The following is a 27,847-nucleotide window of genomic DNA, read 5'->3' as shown; positions in this document are numbered from 1 at the left end:
GCAGATAAAATTTTATTTATTTCAGCTGCTCTCTTTAACTCCCAATATAAATACAGCTTCGTTGAGTTATTATAAATAATTTATCTTCATTTAACTCCAAAAATTTAAAACTTTTAGAGATTTTAAGATAAAAATAGTTCTTTTGAAATATTTTTATAATTAGGATTATATTTATAACTAGCCGCCTTTGGCGACCAGCCGGTTCGCCAATCTTAATGTTCGTTTAAATTTTAATAATTAAATATTTTATGCAATTTCTACTTTAATAGCTTCTTCATCAAAATATTTTAAAACTTCAAATTTTGATTATCATATAATTCATTCATAATATTATAAAGGCCTTCAGTCATAACGTAATATGTATCTCTCTCATTTTCTGTTAGCACCCGTAGAATTTATGCTTTAAATTAAAGTGGAAAGAATTAATCTTCAATTAATATAATAATATTTTTTACTGAAACAAAGCATTTTTTTATAATCTGATTACTGAAAACCGAGTCACTGAGCGTTTAAAATTTATGGGCACTAAAGAATATCTTTTTTAATTTATGTAATATCTCAAGAGTTGGTCAACAAAATTTCTTAGATTCATTATGAGCAGATCGATTCATTAACAATGTTTAAATTTAAATGCATCAAACACTAAGAAAATAAAACGAATCGTTTAAAATAAACGATTGAAAACAGGTTTTAAAAAAAACTACTTAAAAAACGATGTACTTAAAACTATAAGCATATACAAAAAATATATAACTAAAATAAATACAATTTACTTACAAAAGCATGCAACTAACCCAAAAATAATTTAAATCATCCATTGATAACGTTGTCATGGCAACAATCAGAACAGAATGCGCATGCGTGAATTTTCTTAGCCGGTTAGGTAACGCAAATACGTGATTTTTTCTACGCCAGTTGGGGTAATTAGAATTTTTTAATTTCCTTTATTCTGTTTTATTTTAAATCAAAAGTACTTCAGAATGAATCTGAAAGATCGATTCATTAACAATGTTTAATTTTAAATGCATCAAACATTAAGAAAATAAACAGAACCGATTGAAATAATCCGCCGAAAAATTTTAACCCTAGCCTCATTACTGTTGGGAGAAAAAAAAACTGAAGCCTTTCTCGTTTGGCGGTGGGGAAAATGGAAGATTTTTTTGGCGGGAAAGTTAGTTTTTAATTAATAATTAAAATTCTAATTAAAAATTCGAAAAAAGGAACCCCAGGTGCACATTCCCAACCTCCAAGGTATACATGTACCAAATTTGGTAGCTGTATGTCAAACGGTCTGGTCTGTAGAGCGCCAACACACACACACACACACACACATTGAGCTTTATTATAAGTATCGATTATTTTAACACTTAAAAATTAAATTATAGTTATAATTCAGGAACAATATATATGAACATCAATATTTTTCATTTAATTAATAAATAATTTAAGTATTTAAATTTTAAAAATATATTTAAATGAATATTTAAATTTAAACATTTAAATAATAAATAATTAATATAAAGAAAGCAGAAATTATTAGCGCAGGACCGAACCGAGATCTCCCTTTTGCTACACCAGTGCCGTAATCACTAAACTATTCAAGCTTCGCCAGCTACGGCATATTATTAGTACATAAGCTAGGCAGAAAGTTTGAGGACCATTTTCTTGAAATTGACTGGCCGTTGCGCTTTAGTATTTTCATGAATGAGCATTCTAAATGTATAATACCTTTATACTAAATCTCATTCCGAACTGAATTTTCAACCTCGTGCCCTCCCCTTGTTAGTTTAAAATATAAGAACGTGGAAAGGGTACAATGGCGTCATTTTGTTAAATATCTTAAATGTTCAAGAAAATTAATTCGTTTAATTCCTTCATTCATTTAAAGCAAAATTCCTTCAAATTTGAAACTGATAAGAAAGATAGCAGGAGGTGATTGCCTTTCTATTGTTGCGTCACTGATATCTAATTCCAAAAATGTCTCACACAGTTCTAAGTTGACGAGTGAACACTGCCTTAGTTAGCATTTTTGACAACTATTTTAGAAAGTTCCTGGTTGTGACAGACTTGCAGACGACATCGTACTACAACTACCGCAACACAACACATTGACAACTGTTTCCACGAAACACATTGACAAGGAATATCATTCGAAAGGCAAAAGAAACAAAAAAAACTCTCTTTCGGTTCAAACCTCCGATTCGTTCCACTTGTCAAATGTGTCAGCGGTGGACTTCAGTTTCAGTAGAACGTCATCGAAAAGGCACTACTTTTAACGAGAAATCCTATCCAAAGAGTGATTGACAAGCGTCACACCCGAGACACTCAGTGTATTTTTATAGCTCTTTTTAATTATTTCTTTCCCTAGACGATTCGCCGCTTTGTGCGTTGGTGCAACTCAAGCGCCAAAGTTTTTCTAGAGCCACCTCGATTGGTAATTCCTACGACAAAGACTTCGTTGTGATATTCGACCCTCTTGCCAATTACATCTTATGTGTTCCACTGTAAAACCCTGATCAAAGTAATGAAATCAGAAGGGCTTGTTTTTACGATGGATATTTGACGGGAAAGTTTCTTCTTTCTTGAATTTTTGCTAGAGCATAATGAGCGCTTGCAGAAGCTAAATCCTGAAGGAATGTTAGATTCGCAAAAATGAATATTTATGATACAGTCTAGCTGTTATCTATTTCTACTCAACTAAAAGGAGTATAAAAGGAAATGAAAGTTCAAAGAAATATTTCTTATGGGTTAGAATCAAGTAAAAATTGCAGAATCAGAGAAACACGCGTTTTCTGCTCATGCAGATATGTATTTTAGTAAAATTATTTGCAGAGATATTTTTTGAAATCGGGAAAAGCGCTACTACAGCGCGTAGTGTAAAAATCGTATTTCAAAAATATTTCATAAATTTCTTACCATTTAGTTGATTAGAATTATTTTTTATTTTTCTCACTTCAGTTCCAAATACTTAAAGACTATTTGGCACTTTGCAGGTCAGCAGAGAATAATCAAATTAATAAGCATAATGGAATAAAATTTGAAATGCTGAAGACAGAATTGGAATTTGATATCATTAAATTAGAACTTATTTATTCCAAACAGCAATTTATAATCCGGTTTATAATAATATAAATCAGAAAAAAAAATATTAAAATTTAAAAGAATTATCATTGTTTTAAGACTAAGCACATACAAAAAAAAATACAACGCATCATTTTTAAATATAAAAAAAGCAATAAATTCATCACATGTGTAAACGGCAATTTAGAATGCATTTTGAAATTTAAAAAGGGTGGAGATGGCCTTGCAAATCTTTCTGAACCTAATTTTATTTTCTTAATCGATTATGGTCATCTAATAATTAATTTTATGTGTTTATAAGTGTTTAATCATAAGCATAATGAGCTGCATTTTGCATCGCTTATTTTGCTGTCTATACACTTATTAAATATTATTTTTTGGAGAAACATTTTGATAGACGGTATTAATATTACCATGTATTGTACCATGTATTTGTTCTATCATTTCAATATTTCAAACAGTTTAAAGAGAACTTGATCAATATCTTTCCTTTGGTTTTAGGAGTGTCAATGACTGTTATTCTAGTCCAAATATATTTAATGGGACCAGAGAAATAGAAATCAGAGTAATTACACTTTTTTTTATTATGTCCTCTTCTTGTTCTACTTTCAGTCATAGAGTAAAGAATAAAATGGAATCAACTATGTTATCATTTTTGTAATATAATCCATCTTTTCCTTCCAAGAAATGCCCCTTGTCGTAGCGATCGTTGTAATTCTCTCGTAGTGTGTGTTTCGTCTCCGTTGTTGTTGTTGTTTTTATTGGCACTTGTCGTAGACAAGTCCACTGATTTTAGAAGGCGGTGATTTTAAACCAAGGTTGCGTCCCTTGTTTTTTCAGTAGCGCCATCTAGGGACAAGAATACGACTCAGCTAAGCACACGTCATAACCTTTTTATGGGGCGGACTTCATTCATGCATTTCGTTCACTCATCCACAGATGTAACTTAGACCTGAATCAGAGAACGATCACTCCTGATCCACTACCCCAGTGGTATTTCTATCGACATGGAGACCTATGTGCACACGACAGATTTATACGTGCGCCAGCCTCTACACATACGAGGAGTCTTCGGCCGGCGGGGTTTGAACTCGCAATCCAGGGAACGCTAATCCAACCAGGCTAATGTAATCTCGCTTAATATTTAAGCAAAAATTTCTAAAAATATTTTAAGAACAACTAAATATTGAGTGATATTTAAAAAAATAACTGAATCTAAAAAATTTGCATTTCTTTTAAATAAAAGTAGGTTTTTGAAAATATGAACCAAATACCTCCAATTCTTTGTATCAATTTAAATCTAATCTAGCGTAATATTCAAGCAAAAATTTCTGCTTAAAATATTTTTAAGTAACCAAATATTGTTTAGTATTTGAATCTGAAAAATTTGTTTTACATAAAAGCCTGTTTTTGAAAATATAAAAACCAATTAACTCCCATTTTTGGTAGAAGTATCAATCAATCAGTAATATATTATCTAACCTAACATTCAAGCAAAAATTTCTACTTAAAATATTTTACGAACAACCAAATATTGCTTGATATAAAAAAAATAACTGAATCTAAAGCATTTGCATTTTTTTTTTTTTTTTTTTTTTTTTTTTTTTACATAAAAGCAGTTTTTGAAAATATGAAATCCAAATACTTCCACTTCTTCGTAGAAGTATCAATCAATCAAAAGAACCTCTAGCCTAATATTCAAGAAAGTTCTTTTACTTAAAATATTTTACGAAAAACCAAATATTGCTTGGTGTCAAAAAAAACTGAATCTAAAAATTTTGCATTTTTTTACATAAAAGCTGGTTTTTGACAATATAAAATCCAAATAATTCCAATTCTTTATAGAAGTATCGACTCAAATATAATCTAACTTAATATTCAAGGCAAATTTTCCTACTAAAATATTTTACAAACAGCCACGTGTGCATCAAAAACAATAATAAAAGGAGGGGGAAGGTTGTTTTGTTTAGAATAATAAATTTCAAGATGCTACAGTTTGTCGGCTGTTTGTAAATCATGAAACTTGAGATAGCGTTGGAAAGAAAAAAGGAAAACGTGTCCACGTGCTTGTAACAAATATGAAGTTCATACGAAAAAAACTAGCTTTTCAACGAGTAAAATATTCACTGCGAAGAATTATAACTCATGAGATAAAGCTGTGTTGTATCATGTTTCATATTAGTATAACATTTAGTATCTCAATATGTCATCTATTTTTTTCTTACATGAGGCTTGTCTTACCAGCTTTAGTTATCTTAAGTGTTGCGAAGGGAGTCATCAAAACATCTTGGAAATACAGGTAAAAGTCAGAAAAAAATGCCAGAGAAATATATGCGTTGGGTTATAATTCAACCGCAAATTATTTTTGCAGTAGTTGGAATAAATTGATCTGGTATTTTTACTATAACATTAAATATATTTTATATAAATGCATCCGTTAATTAGTGTAAATAAACATATTTCAGAAAAATATTTCAGTCACTATACTTCCACTTTGATAGCATTGGTTGACTGTTAAAATATATCTGAATCATTTAAAATTCTTCCAAAATATTCCAACTGCCCATTCGGAAATATTCGATGATACTCAAATTAAAAGTTTATCTTCATTAATTGAGATATCAAGTTTCAATTGAACTTTATAAGAGATAGGATCTGAAAGAAAGTCAACTACAGAAAAACAATTCTAAAAAATTTGATAAGCAATTAAATGTAGAAGATGTTTTAAGTCAATAAATACAAATCTATGGAGAAAATATATTCTATAAGAAGGAATTATCGCCATATAAATATTCACACTTGGAACGCACTAGAAGTTGTACGGCCATGAGATTGCAAAATGCCTTCATTCGAAAACGGTGTCATCCTCGTCATTAAACCATTGTCCAAAATTACAAAATCAGTCTGAAGATAACGTCCATGTATCTTAAAATCGGAAAATTAATTTAACTAAGTTTTACAGTTTAACTACACGTTGAAGTTAAGATTCATTTCATGTAATTGCTTTGTTTGGCAAAATTATTTACATAACTTCTTCCTCTAATAATACTTACCACATTATTATATCAAGAATTATAATTGATTTAAATGGCATATTTTTACAATTTCTATTTTAGAATACAATTGCTTCTAAAGGAGATAAAGAGAAAAAAATCTTCAAAATTAGTTCCATCCAAGAAATTATCAAAATTATTGGATATTTAATTTCCTTTTAATGCCTCGTGGCTACTTGCATTTATTTTTCCGCTAAAAACCAAGTTTCCATAGCCAAAAAATAATATTAATTAAAATAAATTTTTCATTGTTTTTTTATTAAACCAAAAAATAATATTAATTAAAATTTTGTTTATTTTTTTATGAACTGTAATTACAGAATTGTTATTTTTAATTACCATTAATAGAACAGAAAAACATTGTTCATCTTTATGAACATTAGAAATTATATAGCTTATATCACTTTACCAGAAACTATAAGCAAATAGATATTTTAGCTTTAACTGATTTCTTAAGAAACCAATGAAGATATTTATTGAGTTTGCAAGCTTTAAAAGCACATTACTTGAGTTTTTAAAAACAAATGTATTTAAGAAAACGAAAGCATTCTAATTAAAAATTTTAAGTGGTTTTTATTTTTCAAATTAGAAATATATTAATTAAAAAAAAGGAATTATATTTAATGAGTTCTAAGAAAGCACCAACAGCACTCATGAGTTGATGGTGATAAGCTGCATATGCGTTTTTTTAAATAAGTTTAAATAAATAGAAAATTGATAATAAGAATGTTTACCGTCTTGGCACAGTTATGAACATCAGGAGAAATATTTTGTTCAGAGTTTGGAATTGAAAAGGAATTCTAAAATCAAATTAAACCTTTGCATTTGAGATTTCACTAATGAGACCAATTAAAGTAGGTTTGGAGATAAAACCAATTTCTAAAATACTTCTAAATGTTTTGGTAATTTATAGAGAAATGGTTGCGATTCTTAATCTTGAAAATATTAACCTAATTTTTAATATGAATTAAATATTCTTTTCCATATGAAGTTAATAAATACATTTATTTCATCTACAAAAGTGATGAAAGTCGAAGAGAATAATCACTTGGCATTCTTGTATCCCATCACAAATCATACATTTTTTTTTTTAGTATATACATATTAACTTCCCGTTTTAAAGAAACACTAGGGCTATTTTGGGACGGACCTCGCAATTTTGAAGCACGGTCAGAAGACGAGACCAACATCTGAGCTCACACCCCTTCTCCAAACTTTCACATACCACCAACGGGAGGAAATCGAGACCTTGCCACCAACCCCTACTCCCTACACTTTGTACTTCTTAATATAGTAGTAAAAAATAATTATGTATTTTGAATTCCTTCTTTTTATCTCATAGAGAGTCCCACCGAAGTCACCTCAGATATGATGATGAGAATCTTCCGTTGCGGTGGTTGGTTCTCGCCACTCGAGTCGGTACAGAAATGGCGGTGCTCTGCTACTTCCTATCGATGGTAGGACGTACTTCCCACGGGAAGGGTTTTACCGTGGCCGGTGTTAAAGCTGCCTAAGAAAAACACCGTTTTCTTTCGCTTTTTATATTAAAATAGAAAAACGATATCCCACCGGTAAAAAATTCAAACTTTGTTTATTCCATCTTGGGATTGATCTACAAGTTGCCATCTACAAAATGAGACAGCAAAAAATATTTCTTAAATAACGTTGCCATTCTAAAATAAACAAATAAATAAAATAAAATATTAATACATTTTCAACATCCTCCCACCTTTTGATTATAAATAATAATCAAAATATAATACTATTAGTTAAACACAGTTAAGAGATTCAATAAATGGCAACGTTTTACAAATTTTCAATTAATATTTAAATATAAAAATGAAAATTAATGTGAAAATGTCCAATCAAAAACAAAATAAATCACAAGTTCAGTCTCTCTGGCAATTTAATTCTTCTTCCGGCTCTACTAAATTTCATCTCGTTGCCAGAAGTACTGTCAGAAGTTTTGGTGATGTCATTTGACTTATTCAAATCATCTGGTGTCATCGAAGTGGAGAAGTCATCAGAGGATGTTAACTCTAATGGATATATTCTTTGAATTGGTCGCAGGAAATTCTGCTGTGAAGTTTGCACTCGAACAAGTCGTACATGTCCATCTTTACCTGGTATGATTTCTGTGATACGACCTAAAGGCCAGACAAGTCTCTTTTTATTATCTGCTCCCACCATAACAATGTCACCAACAGTAACTGTACATTTTCTTGATTTTTTATTTCTCCGCTGTATGAGAGCACCCAAATACTCAGATCTGAAACGATTTCTTAAGTCTTTAAGCACTGCTTGTCTGTATTTGAATCTATTGCTCACAGAATTTTGCTCTACAGCATCTATATCAGGAAGATTGCATTCATGCACATCTTGTATGAACATCGATGGAGAAATTGGTTTTATAGCTTCCTCTTCGCAAATGTAAGTTAGAGGTCTTGAGTTGATTACACGCTCGCAGTCTGCCAAAACCGTTATCATCTCCTCATAATTGAGACGTGCATGTCCTAACACTTTCTTCAAAAGATCTTTTAAAATTCTAATTAATCTCTCCCACCATCCGCCCCACCAGGCAGCAGTTGGAGGATTAAACTTCCAGTCAATAGAGTTTATTGCTCCATATTTTTGGATGCGGTTCCAATCCAGTTGTTTTAAATAGTTGGCTGCTCCAACAAAATTGGAGCCATTATCGCAGTATATTGTTGTGCATCTTCCCCTGCGAGAAACAAATCTCCTAAAGGCCATTAAAAAAACATCGGTCGATGCAGCAGTAACAAGCTCGAAATGAACTGCTCTGTACACTGCACAAGTAAAAATTAGAACCCAGCTCTTCTTGTCTTTAAGGAATAAAGGTCCAGCCATATCAACGCCAGTTATCTGAAACACCGCAGCATCCTTTACTCTATTTTCTGGAAGGGGGGGACTTATAACTTCTATGCTCTTTGAGCTATATCTTTTACACGTAATGCAATTGGCCACCACATGTTTCACCGCTTTTCTTCCATTTAGGATCCAGTACTTTTCTCTAAGTGCATTCAATAGTATCTGGACTCCAGCATGACAGTTCTTAACGTGAGCATTATAGATTAACCGCTTTACCACTTCATGATTCGGAGGAAGAACAATAGGTTTAAGAAAATCTTCACTGTCCTTGCGATAAATAATTTTAGTTTTCAAACGGATGATGCCAAGATCGTCTTTAAATACTTGTAGGGTTTTTAATCTCTTTTCTTCTTCTGGGAGAAAAGACTCATTCTGTATCATAAATAAAACCTTCATTTCTGCTTCCTGAAATTCTGTAGCGGTTAATTCATCATGCTTCTTCTCAGTTATATTTTTGCAGTTGTTCATGAAGCGGAGGGTCCATGCAACAAGACGAACTATTCTATCATAGTTCGAAAAATATCTGTAGTACCAGTTTGCAACACCACAGGCTTCATTATTTGATAATATAAAAGTCGTCTTAGACTTTTCCTTTCTAATCTCTTCTTCATTCCAATCATGGTTGGTGGAACCCATAATGTTTTGAAATTCAAAAGCATTTTTCATCCATTGTGGACCCTCCCACCATCTTAGGGAGACTAGATGTTTTGCCTTGCAGCCCCTGGAAGGTAAATCTGCCGGATTCTTATCACCAGGTATGTGTCTCCATGATGTAGGATTACTCAACTTCCTTATCTCTTGGACTCTGTTCCTAACGAAGACAGACCAATTTTCTTCTCGTAATATCCATGCAAGCACTGTTGTAGAATCACTCCAGTAATATATCGTAACATTTTTCCAACCAAGAGCTTCAACAACTGAATTCGCTAGCCTCGCTCCAATCACCGCCGCAAGAAGTTCCATTCTTGGGATAGTTGTGCCTCTTAAAGGAGCCACTCGAGATTTCGCTGCAAGTAGAAATAGCTCGATTCGACCATTATTTTCTATTCTAAGGAATGTAACAGCAGCATATGCATCTTTGCTTCCATCAACAAACGTATGAATAGTGCAGTTGCTTATATCTTTTGAAGATGCTTGAACACACCTAGGAATCTGTATGTCAGACAAATGCTTAAGTTCTTGAAACCACTGTAGAAATTCTTTACGAAGCTCACCAGTTACTTCTTCATCCCAACTTGTACCTAATGTCCATGCCTTTTGTAGCATTATTTTTGGACAGAGCATCACTGGTGCAGTGAATCCAAAAGGATCAAATACTTTATGTACTGTAGATAACATACTCCTTTTAGTTACTTTTTCCACATTAATGCCATCTAGCCATTTCATGTTAATTTTCAAAGTGTCTAATTTCTTATTCCAAATAAGACCTAATACCTGAGTTTCTTCCTTTGAATTAGTTTCACAGTCGCCAGACCATTCCCATTCTCTAAGATCAAAACCACCTTTTGCCATCAAGGTTTTAGAATTGTCAATGAATCGATCTAATTGGTCTTTACTGTCGACACTAGTAACGACATTATCAATGTAGAAACTCTCCAAAAGTCTTTTCTTCAAAGATTTTTCAAATCCTTCACATTTTTGAATATGGTACTCAATTACTGAAGCTAAAAGAAAAGGGCTACATTTTACCCCAAAAACAACTCTTGTGTGACGAAAAACTCTCAATTTCTTTTCTTCTCTATTTTCCCACCACAAAAACCGAAGGAAGTCTCTATCCTCTTTACGAATACTAATTTGCAGAAAAGCTTTCCTGATGTCAGCTATAACGCCAAGCTGTCCCTCTCTGAATCGAAGAAGAATATTTGGAATAAGCTCAATGAGATTAGGACCACATTCCAAGCACTGATTCAAAGATGGATAATTTGCTAATCTCGCTGAAGCGTCAAACACCGGACGAATTGGAGTAGTGCTGCTGCTTAGTTTTATCACTGCACGGTGAGGTAAATAATTACCATAAGAGTTCATTTCGTTGGTAGGAACTTCCTCTATTATGTCTTCATCTAACCAATTTAGAAGAATATTTTCATATTTCTCATACATATTCATAGCTATAAGTTTTGAGGTAGCGTAGTCGAGCCTTTTCCTCGCCAAATCCAAGTTGTCGGGCAAAGGTGACTTATCATCAGACCATGGTAAACAAACCTCATATCGACCATCTTTATTAATTGTTACCGTTTCTAGAAAATGCTCCTTGGTCCGAAGATTAATCTCGTTCTTAGATTTTTTTTCAACAGGATCATTGATTCCGATTGAATCTAATTTCCATAAATTTGTGATTTCAGCTTCATTTACAAATAAGGACAGCACTGTTAAAGCCAGGTTTTCTTCCGAAGATTCTTCCTGTGGTACCTTACCCATTAAGGTCCATCCTAAGAAAGTTTCTACAGCGACAAGACCTGAAGATAAGACTTTTCTTTTGCCAGTTAACATTTTCCCCATAACGTCAGCTCCAATTAGAATATCAATGCCTTCACAAGTATCGCTAATATCAGTTAGATTAATCTGATTTTCCTCTAATTCTTTTATCCAGGGACCTTTAAAAACCGGTCTAATATTGTCACAAATGATAGATTGATCCAGAACTTCAAAATTACAGCCGAAATCTCCAATCAAATTTCTCAATTTTACTTTATAACAATTATGTTTAAATTCATTAGTGATAACGCCACCAAAAAGAGAATGTACCAATTTTTCACATCGAACGGGTGTATAATTCATTTCTTCAGCTACACTTTTCAAAGTGTAAGATTTGTGTGATGCAGAATCAAAAAGTAACCTCACAATTTTCTGTTTATTATCCGATACCACTTTAGCTTTGAGAGTTTGAAGAAATATCTTAGGGCTGTGTTTATTAAAATTAGCCATATTAACATCTAGTGCGGGTTTATCTTCTTTTCCCTCTACAGACATCTTTTGCGAATCAAGCAAATCACACATTATAGGAAAATGTTTTTTAGAACATATCAGGCATTTTAAAACTGCTCGGCATCTTTTAACTGCGTGAAATGGCGATAAACATGCAAAGCAGCATCGTTTTTCCTTGACTATTTTTTGTCTTTCCGATAGAGTCATTTTTTGAGCCGTAAAGCAATCTGAACTTGAATGTTTACCACCGCAAAAAACGCAAGATTTCTTTACATCTTTATCTGCAGCAGTCGTTAACAAACCTATAGCTGTAGGTACTTTATTTCTCAAATTCTCCGAGCTATATTGTTTCTTTTTCAAAGGTCTGTATTCTTGGCCCTTTCCTAAACCAAAACCGGCTACAGCCAAACATATTCTTTCTTCTCCTTCAACTTCCGTTTTCAAAAATTGCATCAAATTATCCAATCTTCCTTTCGCGTCAGAGTTAATACTGGAAATATTACTACGATTCCAAGCCTTTAAAAATTCAGCTGGGAAACACGATTCAACCATAGGATACAAAATGGATGCACATTTATCTGTGGTTACACCTAGTGTTTCTAATGCTCGTAAATATGATTCAAGCTTATCATACAAAGAAGTTAATGAAAATGTTTCTTTTGTTTGCACAGAAATAATTAATTTTAATAATTCTCTCACATATACTTCCACTAAAATATCTTCTCTACCAAAACGCGATTTTAAACCATCAATAGCCTTTTGATAGTTGGCGCCAGTTGGCGGAAAACTTTCAACAACCTCTCTAGCACGAGAACCAGAAATTGTTGCTTGAACTAGGTACTGAAATTTGTCTTCTGGTGCGATATCCTCATCTTTATGTATTTGCTCAAATTGACTCCAAAATGGGAGCCAATCTTTAATATCGTCGCCAAATTGTCTAAATTCTAATCTAGGCAGTGTAAACTTTCTCTTATAATTATTTAAATTAGCAGTAGAATTAGCAGAAAATGACTCACCTCTATTTTGAGATTGTATTCTTGCCAATTCTATTTCTTTTTCAATTTCAAGCTGCAATCTTCTATCTTCCTTTTCAGCTTCAAGCTGCAATCTTCTATCTTCCTTTTCAGCTTCAAGCTGCAATCTTTTATCTTCCTTTTCAGCTTCAAGCTGCAATCTTTTATCTTCTTTTTCGGTTTCCTCTTTTAATTTCCTTTCCGAAATAACATTACTTAAAAGTTCTTGAACGAATTCTGGATCATTCTTATATTCACAACTTTTTAAAATAAGATCTTTTAATCCAACTATCGTAATATTTTCTGATACGGCTTCTCCAATTTCAGACGCAACGTATTTCAGATCTTCTTTTTTAAAACCTTTTATTGCTTGAAACATCTTGATTTATTTTGTTTCGAGAAAGTCCTGTCGCGGACGCCAAAAAATGTTAAAGCTGCCTAAGAAAAACACCGTTTTCTTTCGCTTTTTATATTAAAATAGAAAAACGATATCCCACCGGTAAAAAATTCAAACTTTGTTTATTCCATCTTGGGATTGATCTACAAGTTGCCATCTACAAAATGAGACAGCAAAAAATATTTCTTAAATAACGTTGCCATTCTAAAATAAACAAATAAATAAAATAAAATATTAATACATTTTCAACAGCCGGTGATGGATCTTTGGACTCAACCTTAGTTCCCGCTAATGCTGTTCGAATATGATTGGTCATTCAACTGAAATCCGCATGCCTTAAGAATAGGGGGGGAAGCGGAATAGCTTTGTGTGATTATCTCATAGCGAGTAAATTGCATGCAAATTTAAAATTGTTGGCAACAAGACTAAAGATTCTGTAGATCCTCACATTTCTTGAATAATCCCATCATACAGATCACCAAACATTCAAAATGTTGAAGTATTTGATCCAAATCTGATACAGATTCATAATTTATGTACAAAAATATATACTAAATTGCATATGTATAACTGAATTAGTTTCTAGATTATCACATTCTGAAACCGACTAATAGTAAAACACAGTTCCCTAAAATATTTTTGCGAATTCCGGGAATTCTAAAATGCACATGTTATTAATATCTCCGAGTCAAAATTTTTGGACATTACATGTTCTAATTACGTATTTCGTATTTAAGAAAGTAAAAAGAGTGAGAGAAATTCAAAAATATTATTAAGTTTTGAAAATTTACCTTTTGCTTGAATATGAGTGAAAAATTTTCTGCTCATATTAACATGTCATCATCATCTTTTAATTATAATTTATTAAAACGTAATCAATTTTATTTTTTGTTTATCTTGCAAATAGGATGATAATTCAAGAATTATTATCACGTTACTCGGTTAAGTCTGATGTCTCAATTTTAAAGAGAAAAATCTACTTATCAACGATTCCCATTAGAGTAAGAGAGAACTTGAAAAAGGAGTTGAAAAGTTGTAGCTTAATAAGTAGGTTCTCGCTTGATGAAAAGTTTCTGTTTAAGTAAGCGGGTTCTCGCTTCTCTGGTATATTATAAAAGTGACATGGGGCTGAGCTGTTTCAATTCCAATATCTAGTCGTACCTCCTTTGTGAGGTATAATGGGGTCAAAGCTCCATTGAGTTCATCTTATTACCTATGTTGTCGGAACGGTTCGATCATTCATTTCACTTTGGATGCATTCAGAGGAGATAACTCATAGTTATCTTATCTCTTCAGGTACAGCAAATTCGCATAAAAAGTCGAAATTTTAAGTAAAGAATTTGAAAACCAATATTTCTGGAAAATCAGTCATACAGATGAGTTTGTAAAAAAAAGAAATGTAACAACAAAAGTTTATATAAAAAGAGAAGAAGAGGTAAGAAAACGTCAAAACTGCATCCTAAAAACTTTCAAATGAAAATACCAGCTTTTGAACAGTTCAACTATTACATTTTCTTCCTGGAAATCGGGGGAAAAGGCTTAACAGTCATCTGAATCAAATGAAATAGGTTAGTATCCAATTCCACAAATGATCGTATAAAATTCGGATAAGCGGTTGACTGAGAAACAGCTTTATTTAAACAAAAGCAAATAAAAAAGATTACAAGAAAAAAAGCTTTTTTTACTCTTCTCTGTCTGCAACTCTTTTCCTGTTGCATCCTGTTCAAGCATTAGAGGAAAATACATTTTTCGAGCATATGACTTCATATTCGTTCAGATTTACGATGATCTTGGTGAGAGATAAGAGCACCGTTCTTATATCCACTGGGGCATTTTCATTTCATTTGAAGGTGGGAATGTACGAAAAGACGTTTTTCGTTGAAATTTTCCACCAAAAGAAAGCTTTTGATTCTTTTTTTTTTTTCGTCTGTCTCCCGAAGAATGAAGCAGTACTTATCCCCTGCGCTCTCTGAAACAAATATTTTACATCTCTGCTGTTAGAAAGGCTTATTTTTGCTTTCTGAGTTCCTTCTAAGAATTCGGAAATGTTATGATCTTATGGGTTCTTCCCCCCCCCCTTTGTTGCAAGCAAAACTGCCAGATTTGCTATGTGGATTTCGATTGCATTTCGTTCGTTGTCAAATAATAAAATAAATAGGTTTTAGCATGGTAAGTTGGGAAATAAGAGTTTTGCTTATGCATCAAAAGACTATCCGACCACTTCTCATTGCTCTCAATTTAATTCACGGAAAATATTATCCGTGAATTAAGTTTAATTCACGGAAAATATTTCATTCAATTTCGAAATAGGCCTTCTTTAAAAAGATACGAACTGCAATGGTGCAATTTATGTATTTTTATTTGCATCGTCCTCATATTTCCCAATTTTTCGCTTTTTAAATTGTTTTGTATCATAAAAAATCCTAAGATACAAAGTTTTGGAGAAACCCATTCAAAATAACTAGTGGTTTAAACGAAAAACAATTTATTTAGGTTATTTAGGAATTGTTTCTACCAATGCTATTATATCAAATAAGCAATCCATCTCTTTACACGAGTATTCTTTTCAATCGTTAATATGAGCATTTTGTTCTAAGAAAGATTATTGATCATGTTTAAGTCTACCGCTAGAAGTAGCGAAATAAGAATTCTAATTATATATTACATTGGAAATTTATTTTTCCAAATGTCAGAGAATATTCTCGAGGCATAGTATTAAAAATGATTTAAAAATCTGGATATAATTTGCAAATAATAATGGAGAGTATGGATTTTTCGGCCTATTGTACTTTGACCACTTTCCCACTCTGAAACTAATGACAAAGTTTGGAAGTTTTTGTTTTTAATATGGATATCACCCAATGATTGCTTAGTTTAGCCTGTTGTTTGAAAGAAATGCGTACTGTGTTGAATAGAATTATTTATCTAATTTCAACATTAAAAAGTTAATTTTACAAATATTACATTTTGCCTCACGACACTTTTTAGTACTATTACGAAGTGATTTTAGTATTTACATAATACAGGCCGACTTATTTTTTGTGACCTTTCATTTTTCTATTCCTAACCAAAATTGAGTTATAAAGATTTAAATGGGAATTTGTATCATGTTATTCCTATAACCAGGTCCGAGATATAACATTTCTTATTTAAAAACAAAACTCTGGATATTTGATCGAATATAATTTTGTCAGATTGTGAGATAGTTGCTAAACTATGCATGGCATCACAATTTCATTTCTCTCTTTATGGTCTATTTTATTATATCAAATAATGAAATAATAATAATAAATAATTCCATAAAATACCAGTTATTTATAATTTTTTTTATTGTTGGTGAGTCATTGTTTTTTAGTATTGCTAAAATGCTTAGTTTTTTTTTTTTTTTACTCAAATTTATATTTGTTATTCTGTTTTGTATTTTGATATTCATATTCTAACATTATTTTCGGTATTTAAAATTAATGAAAGTCGAAAACAACAGAAGGAAGTATTTAAAATCTACCGTTAGTAACAAGTTTTGAATTAAATTTTATTTACGAATTCCTCAACCGAAAAAAAGCGTTATAGTAAATTATTGCTCACTTTTCAATGACTAATTCAAATTATGTTGTTTTTAAGAATTATTTGAATAATTGTGGGGAAAAATGCAATATTAAATTAAAATGAGAAATATAATTTTTGTAGAATTTATTTCCTAAAATCCACCAAACATTGGCCAGGATAAAATGGTTCGATTAAATTATTAGATGCTTAACAGAATATTAAATCAACTGTAAATAATATCACAGAAATTATTTTTAATAAAAATAAATTATTTTCCAACATTTTTTTGTAATTCTTAAAGAGTTTTTCTTAGAAAACTGAATGATTTAAAGTAATATAATTTAAATATTTTAAAAGTCTAGTAGATCAATATTATCATGATATTTTCACTAGTAGATCAGGATAATGATAAATATTATCATGACATTTTCACTAGTAGATCAAGATATTGTTCGATACCATCATGATATTTTCACTGTCTTCCACATTTTCTGATGTCTGTATTATATCATATTTCTTCTAATATAGCAAAAAATTTGAAACAAATATTGTTTTAATTTAATTAGGCATAACAAGTGGCAAAAAATAATTTAGAAATTTTTACTCTTTCAACCAGAATTTACGTTTGAAATATCTCAAAAATGAATTTTATTTATCTGTATAAAAAACGTTTTTCTTTTATTGTCGTACTTTAAATATGATACAAAACACTTTCCTTTTCAAACAACTTTAATCAGCCAATACTTTTTTCAACATTTAATAAAAATTTTGATATGAAAAAGTTCATTTATTTATAGGTCTTTTTAAAGATATCCGTACTATTCTTAACACACTCCTGTAAGAAAGCTCTACATTAGTTTTTTTAAATACATTTTCTTTCTCTCTAAAATGCATTATGCATTTTTATTCAAAGCTATCTAATAGCTTCACTCGTCTTAAGAATATCTGACTTTTCCAAAGAATGAAACAGAATTCAGACATAAAATTTCTATTCATCCTCGATGGAATACAATCAGGGATTAAAAATTTCAAAAGTAAGAACTCTACCAACTCTAGACTACAACAGAAACAAACAAAGGAGATCCTCGGAATCAACTAGGACACGAACTGGCTCTTCGACTTCAAAATGAAGAGACCATTTTCTGGAAACTTTGACCGTGAAATCTTCGTCCGAAGAAATTATAAACAATAGGCTATTGAATTTTATTTCATCTGTAATTGATTTTTAATCTAAACGATTGCAATAAAATCCATAAGCATGCCATTAGAAATATAAAGAAATGAAGACAGTAAATGATACATTTAAATAAGAAAATCATTTTTTATTTAAATTAAACAAACTGCTTTGCACAAGGGCAGATGGATTGTGGATTAAATATGTCTATATCATTTATTCTGAATTAAAAACCAAAATTTTCAGTGGAAAGAAAGAGAAAGAGTTTCTGCCACGATGTTATATTCAAAATGGCGCTAAATACAATTATCCCATGAGTACTTTAAATGCTTTATCTGTCGATACTGTTTCGTTCAGTTATGCCGAGGTGGTCGGTTGTATATAAAAAGAAGTATTTTAATACTGATACTACTTTATACTACTGTGTATACTGATTGACTCCTTTTAATGAATGTCGCTGTCCTATTCCTGAAAGTGATTTTACCAATTTTTTTATTGCCTTACTTAAAGATTGAGAATTATTGGTTAAAAAGAGAGATATGAAAAGAGTGTCATTCGTTAATGGCTGTAAAATTTTAATAATTAAAACGTATAAATAATTTTAAAGCACTTACAATTTTATAAATCAAAATTATGCATAAAACAGCTTAATCTAAAAAGAGTTCAATCTTCAATATGGCACATATATTTTAAATCAACGGGAGTAGCCTTCCCCAATCTTTCTCGTAAAGTCTCTGAAAGAAATACTATCCCCATATTCTAGGGAAAAAATATGGACTTTGAGTTCAGTAGAAAATGTCTTGCATGACAATAGTTAAGAAATATTAACTTTTGTCAACAATTAAGAAATATTAACTCTTGTACAACAATTAAGAAATATTAACTCTTTTACAACAATTAAGAAATATTAACTTTTGTACAACAATTAAGAAATATTAACCTTTGGCGCTAATTTTGCATTTTTATTGAAACTATTATGTGATAATTGGAGAGTTAGTAGAGATTAATACTTAGCATACGGTTAACATTAACCGAAAAACTAATTTGTGTATCAGACTCGTTGTTTCTAACCCATTATTACCAAAAGTCATCACAGAATTATAATTATAGTCACGGAATCACATACCGAATTTCATAGTTCAAGTCATTGCATTGACATGCTTCTGAAAGTACAGATCGACAAATGGCCAACCACTAGGTAGAATTACCTCAAAATTTACTAGTCTAGACTAGAGATCTGTGCACTGATTTTATCCATTTAGTCACTTCATTTTTTAATCATTGTGTTAACTTATATTCAAACAGCAGGATAGATTCTCTGAATAGATCTCGCTAATAACGGTTATAACAATCTACGAATTTGGCATAAAAACTACATACCAAATTTCATCTGTCGTATTTTTTAATTATCTGTGCCAGAGAATTTAGTTTAGTTATATTAACGTCCCGTTTTTAAGGCAACACTAGGGCTATTTTAGTAAGGATATTGCAATTGAAACCGCTGTCAGATGATAAGGACAGTACCTGAGTTGCCACGCACCCCCTCTTCAAGCTCCCACATAGCACCGGTGGTAACACATTTGATTCCGACTGATTTAGCATGCACCAGACCCCCTTACACGACGACTCTTAAGTGGAATCGGGTCTCAAACCTGAAACCCTTCGGTTTCGAAACAGAGACCTTGTTACCAGGCCACCGCAGCACCTTTAAGTATTAACAGATTTACTATATTACACAAAGTAAGAAAGAAAATTTCTGAAATTTCAAATACCATGAATCACAAAGAGACGGAAGGACAGACAAAAAGTAGGTTTTTTAAACTCATGGAGGTGTACAGTCACGAAATCTCGAAATCGATTTTTTTTTTTATTGTTGTTGTTGTTGATTACAATAGTTTCTATGTAAATTCGTTATTAAAATTTCAAGGTACGAGATTCGTAATGTATTCGGTATATGAAAATATGTAATTTCGATTGTATAAAGTTCTTAAATATTATGAAACTCGTATATGATATAAAACTGCTTATCACAGCTTAGAATTTCTTATGTAGGTATAGAACTTTTTTTAGCAGGAAATTTTTAATAATGTTAAAATTGACAGTTAAAAGGCATTTAATGTAAAATTTTGTAAATTTGGATATATATTGTACACACAGTTTTTTCGGATTTGGTTACAGATATAATTTTTATAAAGTCTCATTAGAAATTTTTCCATTTGATACTTAGTAAAAAACTCTAATGATGAACAAGAATACTTCGCTTTTCATATTTGCATCTATGTTAATCATAAAATATGTAACATGACTCTTACACATTTTGTTCAAAAATCAAAAAGCTCTGAGTGATGAAAGAAATGAATAAATAAAAAAAGCCCCTTTGCAGACGACTAGAGTCAACAAAAAAGACAAAGTGAAATCTTTGATGGAATAATAATTTCTTTGATACAGCAAAAGAAATAATTTTAACTATTAAATATATTCAAGAATTAAAAAGAAAGAAAGAGATAGAAAGCTCAATTAACAAAATTGAAAAGGGGTAGAAAGATAATGTTTCAAAACATTATGTTTAATGCCTAAAGAGATAGGATGTAATGAAAAAGACTTTTTTTAGAAATTTATCTTTTATATTATTTATACTCTTTCTGTCTAGCTCTTTTTTTTTCTTTTCAATTTACTTCAAATATTCGCAAAAAGTTTTTAGCAAAAAGGGTTCATACAGTTATTGAAATAATATCTGAATAAATAATAAACGCCTCCGTCTTTAGATAATTATTTGTTTTTAAATTAATGCGAATAATGTTTTTTAATTTCAGTTTGAATTAGATAGTTAATCAGGAACTAATTTTACTATATCGATATTTTTAGATATTATGAAAGTCTACAATTTAATAAGTCTCTATCTCGAGACTTGATAGTTATTTATTGAGAGTCAAAAAATTTTTAGTCATGATTCTTTTTTAAATATATAATTTTCAATATGTGTTCGAAGGGTGGAAAATTAGATATTTTCAAAAACTCAAACTAATTTATCATTTAAGTAATAAACAATTATGAAATAAAGCGTTAAAATCAGCCAACTCAATCGTTTTAATTTTAAAATTATTAATTTTTATTGCATTATGACTTTTCCATGATTTACTAATTTTTTTTCCTGATATAAACATAATATAAGAAAAACTAAGTACATCCATTTTTTTTGTTTAATATATTCTGTATAGTATCTTGGAAGTGAAATATTTTTTGAAGCTTTGGATATATAATTTTACATGAATTATATAATGGCTTACTCAGATTATATGAGTTCAGATGAAGATTTGTCTTTTTTATATTTTTATTTAAATACTTAAAATAATGGAATAAAAATTAAAATAAAATAATGGAAAACTAATGAATCAATCATATGGCCCCTGCAAAGAGCCAATTTCAAAAAATGTTACTTCGTATGTATATGTATGGCCATGAACATAACGCATTTATGCTCATGAACAAAATTAACATATTAATGCTCATGAGCATTTGCTATGTCATCATCAGTCTTCTATCGTTTTTTATTGATTTTGGAGATTTTGCAGAATGTAACTTTGACACAACTGCCAGCCTTGACAGTTGGTAGGATTTCGCCAATATGCCTTGAAATATTATTATTAAATCTTTCCTTCTTGAAATATTATTTTCCAATCACCATTCTCTATCATTATTATTCAGTTTGGTTTTTCCTTTAACAATTCTTTTATTTTATTTTTGTTGGGATAAGATACAGTTATTCAAAGTTAATTGACATGACTAAATGAATATCATTAATCTTGGCGTCTTTGGCAGTATTTTGCCAAATTAATGCCATTAATACAGTCACGTCGACAAATTTTGATGAAATACAACTCACCAAAATAAAAGAACTATTTAATACTAACCTCATACACGCTATTTTGCCTGTGTTTCATGGTGGCATGTTGGTATGGTCTCGGCTTCTGAACCGGTGACCCCATTCCAGCGAAAAAACAATCGTGTAAGCGGGTCTGGTGCATGCTAAATGCGTCGGGGCCAAACGTCCTCCCATTGGTGTGATATGGAAGTTTGGAGAGGGGGTACCAGCTCAGGTGTCAGCCTCGTCATCTAACCGCGGTTCAAAATTACGAGGTCGCCCCAAAATAGCCCTAGCGTTGCTTTAAAACGGGACGTTAATATAGCTAAAATAAAATAATATGTTTCATTTGTACCTAAGAAAGTGCAAAACACATATACTTCTAAGTCACAGAGTTTTAATGGAATATATTCAGCCCATAAGAGGTTTCAACATTATTAATTATTATTCTAAAGAATGCGAATTGTTTGTTGTTTGTTTCTTATGGCACTTGCCACTGACAAGCCCGCTGTTACGAAGACAGCGATTTAAGCCTGAGGGGGACGTCTCTTATTTTTTACAGCAGCGCCAACTAGGGCCAAGAGTACGACTTTGCTACTCACGCATCACTCATTCGCTTGCACAACCCCTTTTTACAGGAGGGCACATTCACACATCTCACAGATAGAACAACAGAAGAACAACCATGCCCAAACCGGGAGTCGAACCCGGGACGCCCAGATCACGGGGAAGACGCGCTACCCCTATGCCAGGACGCCGGCAAAGAATGCGAATAAAAATCACTTTTAAATTCAGTGTTTAGCGTATATTTGTAAAAATTTCTTTGAATTTCCCCTTCCCCGCACTATAATCTCTTTGCATAATTAGCCATGGAAGAAACATGGAGTTTCTAAATCCATTGTGGCACTTTTAAACGATTAAATTTCAAAAGATTAACTGTACCAAGAGAAAGCAACTTGAAAATTCTTAAGGTTCAGACAATGGATAAATTTTTAAATATATTGGTTGGAAACTTTAATAAAAAAATATATTCTCTAAAGTCAAGGAATAGTCAAAATTAATATAGCACATCAAATATATTTAATGATCGGAAAAATTTGCAGGTGACACTTATTAAATATTATATTTTGGAGAAACCTTTTTATAGACGGTATTAATTTGTGATTAAGATTATGTTTGTATCATGTATTTGTTCTATTATTTCAATATTTCAAATAGTTTAAAGAGAACTTCATCAATATCTTTTCTTTGGTTTTAGTAGTGTCAGTTACTGCTTTCTAGTCCAAATATATTTAATGAGACCGCAGTAATAGCCATCAAGGTAATTACACTTGTTTTTATTACGTCCTCTTCTTGTTTTACTTTTAGTCATAGAGTAAAGAATAAAATGGAATCGACTATGTTATCTTTTTTGTGAGATAATCCACCTTTTCCTTACAAGAAATGCTCCATCTTGTAGGGATCGTTCTAATTCTCTCGGAGAGAGAGCCCAAAATGAGATGTGTGTTTCGTCTCCGTTGTTGTTGTTGTTGTTGTTCCTAATGGCACTTGTCATAGACAAGCTCACTGACTTTAGAAGTTAGTGATTTTAAGTCAAGGGTGCGTCTCTTGTTTTTTCTTTAGCGCCATCTAGGGCCAAGAGTACGACTTAGCTAAGCACACGTCACAACTTTTTTTACGGGACGGACTTCATTCATGCATTTCATTCACAGATCGTAATTAAGACCTGCATCAGAGAACGATCACCCCTGATTCAATACCCCAGTGGTATTACTCTCGACATGAAGGACTTTGTGACTACGGCAGATTTATACGTGCGCCAGCCACCACACACACAAGGAGTTTCCGGCCGGTGGGGTTCAAGCTCGTAACCCAAGGGTCGCGAATCCAACGCCCTACCAACCAATCTACCCCAGCCCCTAGTTAATCATCCAATCGCATTGACGCGCAGCATGACTCAGCATTGCCGCCTCTCAGAGAACAAGGAGGAATACAAGAAGAGTAGATGTCACCGACATCCGCGATGTTGTTGGTTGTGAAATAAAGCAGTAATTTTGATAATAAATGTAGAGTGATTGCTTTTAAACCTTTACATAGAATAAGATATTGATAAATAATATTTAAAGATTAATCAACATCATCAATGTCTTACATTCCAACCCAATAAGATTTTTTTTTTAGTTTAGTTAAAATTTAACTTTTTTAGGCTGTTCTATTTTAGCTTTTTTGATTAGCTAATTTAAATAGTTCTTTAATAGGGGTTAAAGAGATTCCGGTCTTTAACTGAAACATAACAGCGTAATTAATGATTAGGACTAATTCATCTATCTTAATGATTTTTTAAAAAATTTACTTGTACTTTACCCTTTACTTGCAGACGGTACTTAAAAGTGTCATTTAAATTTGGCTTTTATCTTCCTAATATGATTAATTTTTTTCTGATGGTATTCAAAATAACAGGGAAAATGTAACCCAGTTAGCATGTAGTTAATATAAGATAAAAGTAGAAATTTAAAATATTTAATTATTAATTAAATTAATTATGATATTTCGATAATTAAAAAATTTTCCTTAGATTCCATGGAATTATTCTGCAAAGAAACTTAACTACTGGTGCACAAATAAAGTTGAAAAATTGATAGTAAAATAATTCGGTAAATAAAGGGTTAAAGTAACGATTACATATTCACAAAAAATTAATTTATTGCAGTTATAACGTATAGACATATGAATGCATTGACTAAAACAATTAAATGTATTACAAAACATACCTAAAAATAGTTTGTAAGATTTTTTTAGATCATAGAATACATGGCGTAGAAACAAAATTGTTATCAATATAAAACAAACTTCTTTAATTTTAAAGAGAAATAATAAAAGGTCTTATACAATAATATGCTCAGAAGTTATTGAGGTAAAACAATAACATTTCTATTAATTTTAATTAGAAACTTTTAAAAGGTCCTTCCTCAATAAGCTTCTACTACCCAAAACTACACAACAATTCTGCTGCTGTAACACTCTACTCAGTAAAGTGTTTTGAATAATGTTTTAATCAGACTTGATATAAGAAACAAATGACTGATACTGATACAAAGCAGCAAAAAATTACTGTTATTGAAATTTTCAAATTGCTATACCGAAACATCTCTAGAAAAGCATCCCATTGGTATTTGTAGCTTCTCATTTTAATGCATTTCATTTCAATGCCTTTTAAACATATTTCAATAGTATTTAATCCATCGTTATGAGTCGTTCTTGCAGTTCTAACTTCACTAAGTTGTGTTTCAAACTTATTGTTCTTTAAAAGTTATATTATTTCACAGTCTATCACTTCATGCTATTCATGGATATTCATCCATTCCTATCATGAAATGCTTTTACGTCTTCGACTTTTCTATGTATTGAAGTTGTTTGTTTGTTTGTTTGTTTCTTATGGCACTTGCCACTGACAAGCCCACTGTTACGAAGACAGCGATTTAAGCCTGAGGGGAACGTCTCTTATTTTTTATAGCAGCGCCAACTAGGGCCAAGAGTACGACTTTGCCACTCACGCATCACTCATTCGCTTGCACAACCCCTTTTTGCAGGAGGGCACATTCACACATCTCACAGATAGAACAACAGAAGAACAACCATGCCCAAACCGGGACTCGAACCCGGGACGCCCAGATCACGGGGAAGACGCGCTACCCCTATGCCAGGACGCCGGCATGTATTGAAGTATTTGAGCTAAATACCAAAAGCATAGAAGCCACAAACCAAGAAAAACAAGAATATCGGAGGTAAACTGAGACTCAAGCAAAAACATTCTAGGATACTATTCTCCACTGTGGATGACTCTACCAAAGTACAGCTAAACTATCTTCTGACGGATTCCCGAAAGAAGAAATACTCTTGTTTTAATTATTCATCACTAGACCCAAACTATTCACAGAAGTCCACTTAATTTCTTCATTGACATTCTTTAATGTAAATCCTTATTAATAATAAAGATAAATGTATGTGTTATAACCTCTAGAGATGAGATCGTTTGACTCTTATCTGCCAAAACTGCCACATATATATTTTGTATGTGGAAATATACAGCTAGGAGAGATTATTTTCGAATTGATTAAGAATTATTCAAAATTTCGGGAATAATTCGAGATGATTTACACGAATATTAAAAGAAATATTTTTAAACTTTCTTAAAAAATTATCATTTTTGAAATTTTTTAATGATACCAATTTTTGTCCTATTCTACAGTTAATAAATATTTGGAAAATATTTTAAGCGTATTTCACAGTAATATATTTCATTATTGAATTGAAATTAAAATAAATTTTACTGAAAGTACTAATATTTCACCTTAACATTTTTTCAATTACTAATAATAAAGATATGAAGATTGAGCTTAAGCAAGGCATAAGATATTCTTTTATAAAATATCAGTATTTGGTATTCAGTATAAGGTACTTTTTTATAAAAAAAAAGATTTAACTTAGTTTTATTTATATTTTAGATTTGCATTCATTCATCAGTAAAAGATTTGATTTAAAGTAAATGCAAACTATATTCCCGATGAATCATCTGCTCACCAAAAGCATTCTAGCAATGTAATGCGATGGACATCATAATCGTTATTATCAACATAAGGTATTCTTTTATTAAAAAAATATTAAAACTTAGTTGTATTTATATTTAAAGTGCGTATTAATTTATGAGTAAAAGATTTGATTTAAAGCAAATGCAAACTATATTCCCGATGAATCATCTGCTCGTCAAAAGCATTCTAAAAATGTAATGCGATGGACATCATAATCATTATTATCAATATAAGGTATTCTTTTATTTAAAAAAATTAAACTTAGTTGTAATTATATTTAAAGTGTGTATTAATTTATGAGTAAAAGATTTGATTTAAAGTAAATGCAAACTATATTCCCGATGAATCATCTGCTCGCCAAAAGCATTCTAAAAATGTAATGCGATGGACATCATAATCATTATTATCAATATAAGGTATACTTTTATTTAAAAAAATTAAACTTAGTTGTATTTATATTTAACGTGTGTATTAATTTATGAGTAAAAGATTTGATTTAAAGTAAATGCAAACTATATTCCCGATGAATCATCTGCTCGCCAAAAGCATTCTAAAAATGTAATGCGATGAACATCATAATCATTATTATCAATATAAGGTATACTTTTATTTAAAAAAATTAAACTTAGTTGTATTTATATTTAAAGTGTGTATTAATTTATGAGTAAAAGATTTGATTTAAAGTAAATGCAAACTATATTCCCGATGAATCATCTGCTCGCCAAAAGCATTCTAAAAATGTAATGATATGGACATCATAATCATTATTATCAATATAAGGTAAACTTTTATTTAAAAAAATTAAACTTAGTTGTATTTATATTTAAAGTGTGTATTAATTTATGAGTAAAAGATTTGATTTAAGGTAAATGCAAACTATATTCCCGATGAATCATCTGCTCGCCAAAAGCATTCTAAAAATGTAATGCGATGGACATCATAATCATTATTATCAATATAAGGTATTCTTTTATTTTAAAAGATTAAACTTAGTTGTATATATATTTAAAGTAAATTCAACCTATATTCCCGAATAATCAACTGCTCAATAAAGGCATCTAGTAATGTAATGCGATGGACATCATAATCATTATTATTAACATAAGGTGTTTTTTATAAAAAAAAATTTAAACTTAGTTGTATATATACATTTAAAGTTTGTATTAATTCCCGAGTAAAAGATTTGATTTAAAATAAATGCAACCTATATTGCCGATGAATCATCTGCTCGCCAAAAGCGTCTAGCAATGTAATGTGATGGATATCATAATCATTATTATCAACATAAGGTAATCTTTTATTTAAAAAAATTAAAACT

General features: G+C 31.0%; 1 protein-coding gene across 1 annotated transcript; it reads right to left on the bottom strand.

Moving 5' to 3' along the window:
* Positions 1–7,575: 7,575 nt before the first annotated feature.
* Positions 7,576–22,064, bottom strand: LOC129962165 (uncharacterized). Its single transcript, XM_056075903.1, has 3 exons — positions 21,990–22,064; positions 9,414–11,297; positions 7,576–7,644 (listed from the first exon to the last, which is right to left on the bottom strand). The coding sequence occupies exons 1-3, from the start codon at positions 22,062–22,064 to the stop codon at positions 7,576–7,578; spliced, it is 2,028 nt and encodes a 675-aa protein (XP_055931878.1).
* Between the last annotated feature and the right edge of the window lie 5,783 nt (positions 22,065–27,847).

Source organism: Argiope bruennichi, chromosome 2 (genome assembly GCF_947563725.1).
Source record: "Argiope bruennichi chromosome 2, qqArgBrue1.1, whole genome shotgun sequence".
NCBI classification, from domain to species: domain Eukaryota; kingdom Metazoa; phylum Arthropoda; class Arachnida; order Araneae; family Araneidae; genus Argiope; species Argiope bruennichi.
This window is presented reverse-complemented; position numbering and strand designations above follow the sequence as displayed.